The following is a 13,720-nucleotide window of genomic DNA, read 5'->3' on the forward strand; positions in this document are numbered from 1 at the left end:
GTTGAATTTGTTTGTAAATCGGAACAGGTACATTTTTAAATGTTACTCCAACCACATTATATATATATAATTTTAATTTTGGGTAGCATAGGGAAGGGTTATCACTCCTGTGAAATTTGCTTTGTTGTCTGTGCCCCTGTTCAGAAGATATCACCTTACTTTCTATCCCTGTGATAATTGATTTTGAAAAAAAAAAGCCTTGTCATGGAAACAAGGATTGGAGATAAGGCTTCAGCGGAGACACCTTTCCCCATGAAAGCTCTTTCGGGGTGAATTTCCCTTCCAAGGGATAGATTTCTCTCACTTCCTGTTGTCTCACCCCTGTTCTTAACTATGGCAAATGACATATTTGTAAGTCAGATGTTTGTAACTTGGGGACTGGCTGTACAGTCTATTTCAAGGAACAGTCTATAGTAGAGGAAGTTCAATAGTTAACACTGTTGTCACGATTGTAACTTTTCCCTACCACCTACTTTAATGTTCTTCAATTGCATAAAGCAGGCCTGTCAAATGCAAGGCTTGTGGGCCGAGTACGGTCTGCTGCTGCCACAATGTTTTTATGTGGCCCGTGAGGCTTTCAAAGCCAGGGCAACATTGTTACTTTTATACAGTCTTACAATTACAAACAGCCCTTTGAAGGCAACCATAAGCCTCACCTGACCCTCTGTGACAACGAGTTTGACATCCCTAGCCTAAAGAGAAGGCGGTCCATTCTGCTGGCAATTGAAATACAGGTGATTGACATTTCTGTCTGGTTTGGGGGGAGGGGGATACAGCCAAAAGGGATTACTTAAGTGTATATAACTAAGATATGTTTTTTTCAATGTTTGCTTATAATGTTACTAAGTTTGGTGTTGGGCTACAAGTGACCAAGACTAACACAAGACAGATATCAGTTGTTTGCCTTTTCAAATACATTTATTAACCAATGTTAACACATTTAATGACTCTATATATTGCTAGTCAGAGCAGCTTACAAAATGCCAGAATGCATCATAGAACTGGACAGCCACAATGAGTAAATTACAATGTGCATAGTGGCTAAAAGCTCAACACTTTAATATAGCTTTATGATTTGCAGGAAAAATATTTTTAAAATCAAGATTCCTAAAACAATGATATTTCCCCTAAAACTTATACAAAACCAGGCCACAATTTTTTTTGTTATCCTTTTGTCGATTTTTACAAAAAACACACAGTTTTCACACTGTAGTAACTCGAAAATGTGCAACCGTGTCAACAGAGACAAAAAAGAAAAAGATCAAAGGAACACGAATCTTACTTTCATGCAGCTATCAGTTAAATATTAGATATCTTGGAATGATTTTATGTTGTTGTTGTTTTTTAAAAAAGAGCTTTAACAAAAAAAGTTTTGCTTTTATAGGGTTGGACCAAATGTTTTAGTTGATGTTTTTGAAAACTGTAAAAACAATTAAAGGCTATTATTTTTGTTGCAGTTGACGCAATGGCGATGACTTCCTTCATAGCACAGCAAAAAAACGTAATCACTCAATTCTTGAAGACAGTGGTTCTCAAACTGTGCTCCTCCAGATGTTTTGGACTTCCCACAATTCCTAACAGCTGGTAAGATGGCTGGGATTTCTGGGAGCTGAAGTCTAAAGCACCTGGAGGACCAGAGTTTAAGAAACACTGCTCTAAGGTGTTATCTCATAACATCAGTTGATGCTCTTGACCAATGTAGCATCTTTTTCTGGGCCCAAAAACATGTATGTGTAAAGCTTGTGTAGAGCTACTCTGTTGGTAACATCTGTCCCATATATGTCAGTGAAGGAAACAAATCCACCTGGAGTTGTATTTGCCTACATAAATATATTTTGTCCACTAGAACGAGCAGTAATATGTACCTGAATGAGATCTGTGTGCACATTTTGTACACAAAGATCGCTAGATTGGGAATGATGTTACCATCTCTCTATTATGTTCATTTTAAATTCAGATTACGTGGTCTGAATTCTGGAAAATCACTTTCAAAACTATCTTGTTTGTTATATTTATGATCTGGGTTGTCCTGACAGATCACAAAAGTCTTCATATGAACTTAATCTTCATACGGACCCTGCTAAAATCCAGAGGAAATGGAAAATAGAGAAAGCATTTCCTCCCAGTTCTTCCATTTCCATCATTTCATTGTGTCTTCGCTTTCAATAAATATCCAAGATCTAAATAAATATTTACAAATTATGCTTCTAACTTGGAAAAAAATTACTAGGCGATTAATGGCCATTAATTGAGTCTAAGACCACTTTTTTGTTTGAAAGACTCCTAAATTGGAGAGAAGCTTTAAAAGAAACCAATAGTTGGTTAAATAACCTTTACACCTATTATTAAAAATTGTCTCTGAACATGGATGCATTTTATATATATAGCTATACATAAAATAAAACAAAAGGAATGAGGGAAATCAGTTTTCAACTATCGATCCATTCCTAGGGGAACGCTTCTTTATCCAGACATTCTGCAAAAGACAGACTTTTTACAAATCACAGCATCTTTAATACAGGAAAAATTAACATGCATTATTCTTCATTCTAAGTATAGAGATGGCAATAACGAATTATTACAGACATAACTGCTTTTGTGAAACTTAAGTGCTCTGCCCTATCCCCCAAATTCAATTAATTTACCATAGAGTAAGCAATGTAGATTATTAATGGTCAATCAAACATTTCTTATGGTGGGGATTTTGTGGGTGTTAAAAAGGGGGATTTTTAGGTGTTTTTTTCCTTTTATGCCTCATCCTCACTGCTTCTCCCTAGATGACTAAATTAAAAACTGGGATTTCCTTTCTTTTTTGGCTTTCTTTTTACAAGCATTCACTGTAGAAGAAGGTTGAAATGTGCAAAAATTTAAATATTTTCTTTTCTAAGATCTGGCTCAGCAAAAGGCCACCCAGTCCCCTGTGAATTTTAAGCGATAAGATCAAAGCTAATATCTTTGTTATAAAAAGCTATATATTGAAAAAAAAATTGGAACAAATACAATTGGGAAAAAAAAGTTTCAAGAAAAAAATATGCAGGACTAGAACCTGCTGTGTCAACCCTGTTCCCAAAATTCAATAGTATACCCAGTGGTACAAACCAATAGATAATGCCTTTGAAACAGTAAATTAAGCTGAACAAAACCAGCTCATGCAATTAACAGGTAAGCTTTTCATCCAGGTAGTATGCTTTGTCTTCTTTTCTGAACAGTTTAAAACTTCTGACATTCAGATCTTAAAACGTTCTTTTTATTATATGTCTTTGTCTCTATGAAACCTAAAAAACGTTGCTTTCTTTTTTTTTTAATTTGCCGAAAACGCAACAAATTTCCCAGGTAAAAATTGACCAAAATGGAATACGCTCCAATTGAGATTCAAATTGCCTTATTGATCAAAAAATATGGAAGGGGAGGGGAGAGAAGAATGGGGAAGCAGACAATTTGAGAGGAGCATAAAACAAGACAGAAATCTAACTGTGCAAAAAGTTCTTTACAAAAAAGTGATTTAAAGGCTGGTGCAAAAAGAAAAAATAAAAGAAAGGAGGAGGAAAGATATAAGGAACGAACTCTATATAAATCTGACCCCTTGGAAACAGACATTAGAAACCAACCAATCAAACGCTCGGAAGCTGCTGCGTCAGAGCGTCGCACAGTCAGGGCGGCCCCTCCGCAGGGCAAGGGACCTTCATCTTTTCCGGCGGCAGGTGCGCTTGTGCTCAGCGTGCCAATGCTCCTGCTGGCACTTGATGGAGCAATAGGATGTGTTCCAGCAGCAGTGATACATGGCCTCCTCTTCACAGTTGTAGCACTGGGACAACAAAGGGGGGGGGGGGAAATCAACCAATAGGCCATTGTACATGCCATCTCTGCTCTGCTATTGCTTCTTACTGCTCTTATGGCTTCCTCTGCTTGTCCCTAAACAGACGTCATGGGCATCCGTTTCTTCAGCATGGAGCACTTCTACACTGACCACTTAGATCTATTTGGAACTTGTATTGAAGAAAGTGATTTTGCTGCATGGCTGATTAGATTGTAAAGCATGGAACCAGCTTGAGCCCTGAATGGTCTCACACTAGTTCCAGGACCCAAAGTATTCTCAGTTTGACAGCCACAGAGAATGCAGGCCTTTTTTCAACTGCCCCCTCCAGAATGCGAATATGTGCACCAGCAGAGTGGTTTGGGTGTCTGCATAGCAATTCATATTCTGCGGTGCCAATTTCGCCCTGTGGATTATACTACAGCACGCTGATATACATTAAGGGCTTCATTTCTGGCTGTCCTTCAACTTTGTTTCCAATTACTGGGCCTAAACCACACTGCAATGTGAATTGTTTCACTGCTGCATTTTGAAGAAAGATTGAAGCTGCATTAAATAGTCAGTGTAGATGGGGCCACAGTGCAGTTCTTGAAATAATTCCATCAGATCTATCTGATGACATTAGGTCAAGCTACAACTTTCACAATGCATAATTTGAGAAACTGAGTTGCACATGTAAACTGCTACATCCAAAAACTGAATTCTTCTTAGGAAGGGTGTCAGATCTGGCTCCAGGATTTAATCATGATGGCTTACTCATGCACATCAGTCTTTAGGTAAAAACAAACATGTATGTGACTATGATAGTAACCGTTCAAAAGCGAAGGCAGATCTGCTCTAATCTGACACAGAAAGGCTTAACAGGGGCTACAATTTAAATACGATTCGCAAGATCCAGCCTGTGCAAAATTGGCTCAGGGTTGTCTTGTACGAAAAATGGCATTTTCTGTAAAGGGAAAAGTATCTGTTTTCTGTGCTGAAAATTAAATTTTTCCCACATGTGAATTTTTTTGCAGAGTAAGTCCTTCAGGAGAGCATTTTCTGTGCAGGAAATCGCTTTTTCCGCACGAAACAATGGCATAGAAATTTTGTGCAGAGATTCTTCTCATGGAATTTTCTGGTCTATTTTTGAAAAAATTGTGAATATTTTTAAATTATTTACTGTATTTGTAACCCGCCCTTCTCACCCCGAGGGGGATTCAGAGCAGCCTTACAATTTACCCTCTATATTATATATTCAACAAGTTTAGTCACCACATTTGCAGTTAATGATCTACCTATATTTACTCAAATGTAATGCATATCTTTGTTGATTTAATTGTTCAGCCAAAATGGAAGTGAGCATTACATTTGATGGTGTATTACAATCGTGCACCGAAAGGAGCCTGTGCTCCTCCATCAGGCTGAGCTTAGCGAACTCACCAGCCTTGGTCTGATGGTGGAGCAGCAGCTTCCCCAAGCCATTTCCCCTTTGTCCCCCAGCTAGAAGATGAAAGAGAAATGGAAGCTCTTTTCTAAAGAGCAGTGGCATCATCTTCCACCTGGCACAAGGCGCTGCTTTTCCTTCAGAATTTTTTTTTTTGTAATGCGCACCTCAAAATTAAGGTGTGCATTGCATTCAATGGTGCATTAGACTCAAGTAAATACGATATATAACAAGCACTGCTTACCCACTGCTTCTTCTTGGTCTGGGAAATCAGCTGTTTGTGTTGGCTGGCTAGCTTCTTGACTTCTTCTAAAAACTCTTCTTTGCACTTCTCCTTTACCTGCTTTGTCTTCCTGTCACTCTCAGTCTGCATATTTGCAACAGCTTTGTTCACAGCCTGCCTTTTCTCCTCCTCCATTTCTGTGCGCAGCTGGAACAAACGAAGCAGATTAATGAGCATGATGTTTTCTACGCTCTTCTTCCAAAAATCATTGTTCCCAGGATATGACTAGTACCAGTTGCTTTTAGTTATAGTTACTTTATCAATTGCCTTCAGTTACAGAACTGATCATTCCCTTGGCTCAGACTGCACCTGTTTAGATTGTAATGAAGCCTCCAGTTACCACTTAGAGCTTTCCTAGGCTTCCACCTAAAGTAAGTAGCACTGGAACAAACTCACCATGTAGCTTATTAAGATCAATTTGAATAAAAACTCTTGAGATTTCTCAGGCTGTATTTTCACTGCGATAAAGGTACCCATCAGCTGCACATCAAATGTACAACTGATATGTGAAACCTGGAATGCAGGTGCACACAGTACCATGCTTTCAGCATTCTGAATGTGCCTACCACTGTGGGCATTGCTCCAGTTTTCAAAAGTCATTTTCTCTGGCAGCACATTTCGTAACTCAAGTATTTACAATTTTAGAACTATATTGAAATAGTAATCTCTTCTGATTGAAATAAAATGGCTGGCATCCTATTAGTGGTATATGAGGGTGCATATTAACTCTAGGTTTGCATTTCTGTATTTCTGGCCCCAAGGAGGTTGGTATTTACTTCCTCCCTCTGCAATCCCCACATAGTATTGTAACTATATATTCAAAGCAATTCAGAAAAATATTTCAGCAGGCATTTCAACACGCATTAAAATCTGGCCATTGTTTCTTATATATTTTGGAATGGGGTAGTAAAGGTTTGCCTAAGATCACCCCGTGAGTTCTTCACATATTACCCTGTTTCCCTGAAAATAAGACATCCCCAGAAAATAAGACCTAGTAGAGGTTTTGCTGAATTGCTAAATATAAGGCCTCCTCCGAAAGTAAGACCTAGTAAAGTTTTTGTTTGGAAGCATGCAGGATTGGTAAATGTACATACCATAGATTGTTGTACGTGGAAATAAAGGTAGTAACAAGAAATAATAATAATAATAATATAATAATAACATTATTCTTGTATCCCCAGAAGGGACTCAGGGCAGCTTACACAGGGACAAGCCCAACAACAACATATATTTACATACGAACAGAAACTTAAAACAGAAATTTAAAAACAGTATAGCAATAAAATATAATATAGAAATTCTTGAAAGGATTCACAGTTTGGTTATGCTGGTTTGTGATGACAACTACTGTACAGTAGATAATAAAATTTCATTTTTTTAAAAATTCAACCATAAATGTGAATTCTTTGTGGAAAAATAAGACATCCCCTGAAAATAAGACCTAGCGCCTCTTTGGGAGCAAAAATTAATATAAGACACTGTCTTATTTTTGGGGAAACAGGGTAGCTAATGAAATGTTTAAACCAGAGGCCTTTCTAGCTCAAGGGTTCACCTTGCACTTCAGATCTCTACATATGCTATTCTCCATTTTGCTTCCCACCCTCTTTATATAAGGCCACGTCCACAGGATCCAAGACCCTTGCAGCAGAACCACAACTTTCTTGCCAAATGTTCCAGAGGTTGCCATCTGTATGTGGAACAGTGATCATGCTCTGAAGTGGAAAGAAAAATGATGATGATGATGTAACATTCAGTGAGTTTATATTATTAAGACCATGTGTAAACTATAACTCATAATCAGTTACCTTCTCAATAGCTTCTCGCATGACCCTTTCAGTCTCCCGTTTATGATCAGATTTGATTCTTTCTTTGAAATCACTGAAGATTTTGGTGTATTTGTCATGGCACATGTTTTGACACACTCCATCATTATTGGTCTGGGTGCTGCGATGCAGCATTTTTGGAGAAGAGGCACTTAACTTCTTGGTCTGGGTTGAGACTGAAACTTTTTCAATGGGCTGAGGCATGGCGGGGATTTCCTGGCTTGAACTCACTGCTTCTGTTTCAGGCTCTGGTTCCTAAAAAGAAGCAACAAAATAATGGATAATTCTGGCCAATTAAGATGGCTTCAATCATCTAGGTGAGGGGGGGGGGGAGGGAGAGGGGGGGAGGGAATGGAATACATTGAAACCAGGTATAAATTAGGTATAAATATATCCTTGGAGGTGACATCCAACATGGTGCAGTGTTTTGAACATTGGACTATTCTCTCACACCAGAAGATACTTGCAGTTTCTCAAGCTACTCCTGGGACACACACACACACAAACAAAAAAACCCATTGGACTACAACTCTGGATAGTAGGGTTCAAATCCAACTTGACTATGAAATCCACTGGGTGACCTTGGGCAAGTCACACACTCAGCCCCACAAGAAGGCAATGTCTAACATCTTTTGAACAATTTTTGCCAAGAAAACCTTGTGATAAGTTTGCCTTAGAAGCTGAAGGCACACAACAATAATATCCTTTTAGTTGTCACCATAAAATAAAATAGCTGTGATCCTGTTGGTGAATCGCAAATAGATTTATTCAATCAATTCTTAAAGGATGAGTCAACACATTGATTCAATGGGTCTACTCTGTTTAGGATTAGCAAACTCAAGCCAAAAAACATAATCCATTATTAGTGTGTTGCAAGATCATCAAGGAGGACTAGGATTAGGATGCAAAGCAAGCACATACTGGCTGGGATCCTTTTGGTTAGCTTCAATAAGAGTAGGCTCATCTAATCAATTGCTGAATTGTGAATCAAGTAAAGCCTACTGATTTAATATGTCTTCTCTAATCAGGAGTAACAATAGTATTTGAGCCTTTGCAATAGACATGCATTAAATTTACCACATTTATTGTACAGTAATCATATGGATCATCATCATCATGTAGAATAAAAACCATAAATAAATATGAAGTATTGCACGACTGATTAAAAATATTTCCAACTTGTTCAACAGGTTTGGGAGATAGAGTAAGCTTCTATATTCTTACTTCTCACACCTCAGTTCCAAAACTTGTTTCAGATTTTGCTTAAAATGGGAAACCTAGTTAACTATGATTAGTTATGGTACCAAGAAATGCAAAAAAAAAAAAAAAAGGGGGGGGGGGTAAGGCAGTGGTTCCCAACCTGTGGGTCCCCAGATGTTTTGGCCTCCAACTCCCAGAAATCCTAACAGCTGGTAAACTGGCTGGGATGTCTGGGAGTTGTAGGCCAAAACACCTGGGGGCCCACAAGTTGAGAACCACTGGGGTAAGGAGTAATGGGAGTCACACCAGAGAAGCCAAGAGGAAGGATGTGCATGAGGCCATGGCTAGTCTGTACACCTCTTAACAAGAGTTTCAAAATTGGTAGAATTATATCTACACTTGTCCATGAAATGTTTGGCTTTCTGGTTACTTAAATAACAGATAGAGCATTTGTTCCTTTTTGCAGGCAGTTCCTAACAAGCTACTATCATCTTTATTTATCAAGCATGTTTAACTTATATATAAGTCATTTTTTAAAATCTAGATTGAATGATGTCATCAATGAACGGGACAAATGATGACTTTGGTAAAGACAATCCTATAGCATTGCTCAGTTGTTAATGCGTACAAACTCAAATGCACTTTTTAGAAATGGCCATCGCTTCTCGAGCATTCTCACACTCAGTCATAACAAAACATAAAGTGAAATGAGTGGTATGAAAAAGGGATGCCAATTGTGATCTCTTTCTGCCCTATCCACAGTTGCACACTTCAAATATAATGCTGTTCCTTACTTCCTTTTTGGGTTCCACACTTTGATTACGTCTTCCTTTCTTTGCTCTTGGTTCCTGAGTAACCTTTAGCTAGGGGTATTGATAAAAAATAATATAGCATTAATTCAAGTGTCATAAAATACTAGTTCAGAATTGCAAATAAGTGATGCCTGTTTAGCCTTTCTTAAAAAATGCAAATTAGAAAATAAATATTTTGCAACATGTAGTTCCAATCCTCAATCTAATTTTTTTCTTTCCATTTCTTGCTCAAACTATCCAAAAAATTTTGATATTAGGATCTCAGATGCAAGAGGATGGCATGAAAAACTAGTAAATACTTGCATAATTTGAAATGTATCACTGTTTATTGTGATCATGTAGTATGGGACAGATTCTTACAAAATTTGACTATTTACCCCAAATGGAAATAAAGATAGCTCAGGGATTAAGATAGCAGATTTAATCGCAAACCTGGGTTTCTGCAAGCACATTATAAGTCCGCCTTGCCAGAAGGCCTGGCTTTCCAGAACTTACCTGCTCATTGCTGGTAGAGGAAATGCTGGACTCGGCTTCCTCTTCTCCTTTTTCCTCATTCTTTGATTTCCAGAATCTGCCATCTCGGAGGAAACGTTGATGCAGTTCTAGTTCATCACATGCTTTTTTCCAACCCATGCTGCGCTTTACATGCAGTCTATGTATATTAACTGTGATGTCTTGAATGTTTTCTGAAGGAATCCAGGCCCTGAAGAGTATAAATTAAAGGACGCAGAATTAATGCTACACATATCTTTACAATAGCTAGACCTGTTCTAATTATAAATTATAAATTACTCACTGAGGATATACTGTGGCTAATTATGTAATTTGGATGACAAGCCATGGCTATAATCTCTTTCTGTTTTACACCAGTAAAAGAAAGCAGACAGCATAGGAAACTACTAACATGTACACACTGTAGTTAGGCTGGTGAATAGGATTGTGGTTTCTGGTCTGTGACATCAAAGCAAATTGCAGTTTAACAATTTAATCTGGTATCCAGTCAAGTAATGACGGACAGGAGAGAACATGTGTCCATACAGTAAGTACATTGTCATTTCCCAACTTAAAAATGAATATATACTTTCCTTCTCAGGAACTTCCCAACATACACTTTTTAAGGACAATTTTTGACACTTGGTTTAAATCTCTAGCACAAAAAGGAAGTGTACATGAAAAGTGCTGCTTGGAGGGCTTCTTCTCTATGCACTGTTTCTGCACAATTCACTTCTCTTGTTTTGCCTCTTAACATTGCACTGTGTGTGCTTTATTTACCATGGAAGAAACTTATCAATGTAGTATGATTTTGATATAGTTCCTGGATAAAAATAACTTTATTTTTATGCAGTTCTTCTCAAGAATTTCCACATGCCTAATATGCCCCACAACTATATATGGTGTTTTATATATATTTAGAGCACTATATGGGTAAATGAGTCAGGCAGGCCTGTCTCATTCTTTTATCTAACAGATATTACAGAACATCCCTGTGGCACTTCTGAAAATGAAATCTCTTGTGAATCACTTGACAGTCTCTTCTATGTCTCTTAAACCATAAGTTGGGGTGGGGGGGGCATGTTAACAAGGTCTTTGTGGTTATTTCATCTAGTACTAAAGTAATGAAATATACTTATCCAGAGCTGCTGCATGGGAAAATACCTTTGGTGGTGATGGCCAAAAAAGCGAACGTCGACCTGATTGTCCTCTTTCTGCATGACTTTGGCAGGCCAAAATCCAAAACCTTTCATTTTAGCCCAAACCAACTCGTGATTGGGTATCTGAAAATCAGAGAGGCTTTTTAGATTCCAGAATTAATTTTGGTGTTGACAATTTTAAGTATTACATTCAATCACACAATCAGGCTATGTTAGGCTATGTCTTATATACAGAAATTATAGGAATCCCAATACAAAAGAGTCTGATCAGTGTAACAGCAGAGTCAACACTGTATTTTTTGTATAGTGTGCTGGTACAGTATTAATTATACCCTCCCATTTATATGCAGACACAGCAAGTCTGAACACTAGGGGCTTAGTGTGAAATGAAGAACTTCAGTTTGGTTTATATGCAGGTACCATGTTCTTTATTATCAGCAGAGACTTTGGATGGACTTGTAACACAAACCTTTGTATATTCTGTTCATTTATGATACAGCAAATGTTTCATGTGCATTTAACTGTGGCTTGTGTGAAAAAGAGAACTTACACAAGGATAGCAGAACCAATTGTCAGGACGTGCATTTGATAAATAAAAGCAGTTCTTGCAAAGCTGAAGTTCATCCAACTATAAAGAGAAACATGTGTCAGATTATATATTTTTATTAATTATGACACAAAAACATGATTCTAGCAAGTCTAAAACATTAAGATGTTTAAATAGGGTCGCCACTGTCTTCAATATATCTTGGTTTTCCATTTAACAAAGTGACTTCAAGTTCTGAATTAGATAACAAAAAAATCTGAGTTAAACTGGAGCAAATGCAAGTTAAAACTGTACCCTCATTTGTGTTATTCTTTTTAATCACTAAACTGCTACCTCTCTAAAATACAATTAAAATCTTTCTTCTTTTAGCAGAATTTTTAAAACCTAGTGATAATAAATGAAAGGGCAATTTATTTTCAACAGGTATTCAGATTATAGTATAATAACAAAACCTACACATACTAAGTTATTATTCAAGCTTAAAATATTCTTAAAACACCACATGCAGCTATCAGTAGTTATATACAATGAGCCCTCCACATTCATAGGTTTGAAATCATTCGGAAAAAAATCCAAAAAAGCAAAACTTGCTTTTCCTGTGCTGCAAGCACTATGCTGAGCCCTGCTGTAATTTCCCACCATTTCAGAGACCTTCAGGCTTTCTCCTGCACTTGTTTTGAGTTGCCTGCCATTTTATATAAAGGACAACATTTTACTACACCATTGTATATAATGGAATGCCATCATCCATTAATTTTGGTATCTATGGGGCATCAAGGAACCAAACCCCAGTTGATACAGAGGGCTTACTGCATAACTGCACAATATTACAACTTACAAAGCCAATGAAACCAGTGCAAGATGGAAAATGATATGTAGTTATGCCAGACGAGACTGCCCACCAACTAACTCACTGGGTGTTACTTACCTCATGGCAAGTATCTTTGTAAAGCATCCTAGCTATATCAGCTTGCTCACTCTCCGCTGCAAATAAATGACACAACAAACGAAATATGCTTAAAATGTTCACACATCAACAATATGCAATCTTGTATTCATCTGAAATATGAAAAACAGCACAGGCTTAACGGTACGAGTTGGACACATTTAGAACAACTGCTTACTTGCTTAGTGATTTCTAATGTATGTTGCTCAACACTGCTTGAGCTAACTGAATCTGCTGAGGCTACGTTTATTATGAAAGGCATGTTCCTAAATGTGCATCATTCTGCATATAATAAGGGTTTGTGCTGCAAGTGTTTAGGACTTCCGCATTGTGTCTCTTTACTCTGGAAAACACATCATACAGACACAACAAGCATAACTAGCATGCAGAGTGGTAGCCAGCTTTAGTGAGCAAGAAGTATTTGTCTTCCCTTCCACCTATTATGCAGCTTGCCTTGCTAGAGTCATCCAGCAATTAGCTAGGTCAGAAAACGTAAACAGCACACTTGCTTTCTCAGTGAGTGACATTCTGTAATTTGGACTGTGGAGAGGTTGGCAGACCATGATTCTGCCTGCAGAGTTTTCTGAGCAGAAGGAAAGCTGTGCTGACTTTAATGACTTTAGAATTAACCATATTGTTTTAGCTAGAGTTAATCCCTCACACAAAACAGCACTTCTACTTTTGTGAGGCACATCTATGAGGAGACAACACAACAGAGTAAAGTACCATGTTCGGATCTAGTTAGAACTCATGAGAATATTTCCATTTCTATATGCAATACTGTTCTTTCAGCAAGATAGAAGTTACTACTGAAAAATAGATAACTAATTTTACACACTATAAGTGTTTTGAAAATGCTTGGGATTTCCTAGCTGTGGACCTAAAAGTGCAGTTGCAAACCTTAACAATGTAGCCTAGAAGTGTTTGATAGACTCAAATGAAACAGTAAGGAATTCCTCTTCTGTCCAACTGAGTCATGGGCTTGGGAAGCTTGCACAAGCCACATCAAGGGAGGCCAAACTGCCACAGTGCTGAATTCTGGGAATTGGGGGAACTGAACAGGCTGGGCTATTTTGAATTACCAAATTCCTCAAAGCTGATACTGCAAAGCATTCCTTAGCTCTGTCTTCATGAGCTAGCTAGATCGAGAACTTTCTCTCCACCTCAGAGCCCAGATAGCTTCTTCAAACACCTCTCTTCAGGATCTTCTTGGAAAC

The 13,720-nt window shown here is 37.8% G+C and overlaps 1 protein-coding gene across 15 annotated transcripts in view; it reads right to left on the reverse strand.

Annotated features, from left to right (window-relative positions):
- Positions 1-896: 896 nt before the first annotated feature.
- Positions 897-13,720, reverse strand: part of zmynd11 (zinc finger MYND-type containing 11) — a 96,539-nt gene continuing 83,715 nt past the window's right edge. For 13 of the 15 annotated variants that reach the window (XM_062957561.1, XM_008112297.3, XM_008112295.3 and 10 more), the window contains 8 exons: positions 12,486-12,541; positions 11,561-11,638; positions 11,015-11,133; positions 9,854-10,061; positions 9,341-9,409; positions 7,329-7,601; positions 5,485-5,670; positions 897-3,805 (listed from right to left, as the gene is read on the reverse strand). In XM_062957561.1, coding sequence (XP_062813631.1) covers positions 3,683-3,805; positions 5,485-5,670; positions 7,329-7,601; positions 9,341-9,409; positions 9,854-10,061; positions 11,015-11,133; positions 11,561-11,638; positions 12,486-12,541 — 1,112 coding nt within the window. In that variant the 3' untranslated portion in view covers positions 897-3,682. The remainder of the gene's footprint in view (positions 3,806-5,484; positions 5,671-7,328; positions 7,602-9,340; positions 9,410-9,853; positions 10,062-11,014; positions 11,134-11,560; positions 11,639-12,485; positions 12,542-13,720) is intronic. The other 2 variants (XM_062957563.1, XM_062957564.1) reach the window with 1 other exon arrangement.

The sequence above is a fragment of the Anolis carolinensis genome, chromosome 6, assembly GCF_035594765.1.
Source record: "Anolis carolinensis isolate JA03-04 chromosome 6, rAnoCar3.1.pri, whole genome shotgun sequence".
NCBI classification, from domain to species: Eukaryota; Metazoa; Chordata; class Lepidosauria; order Squamata; family Dactyloidae; genus Anolis; species Anolis carolinensis.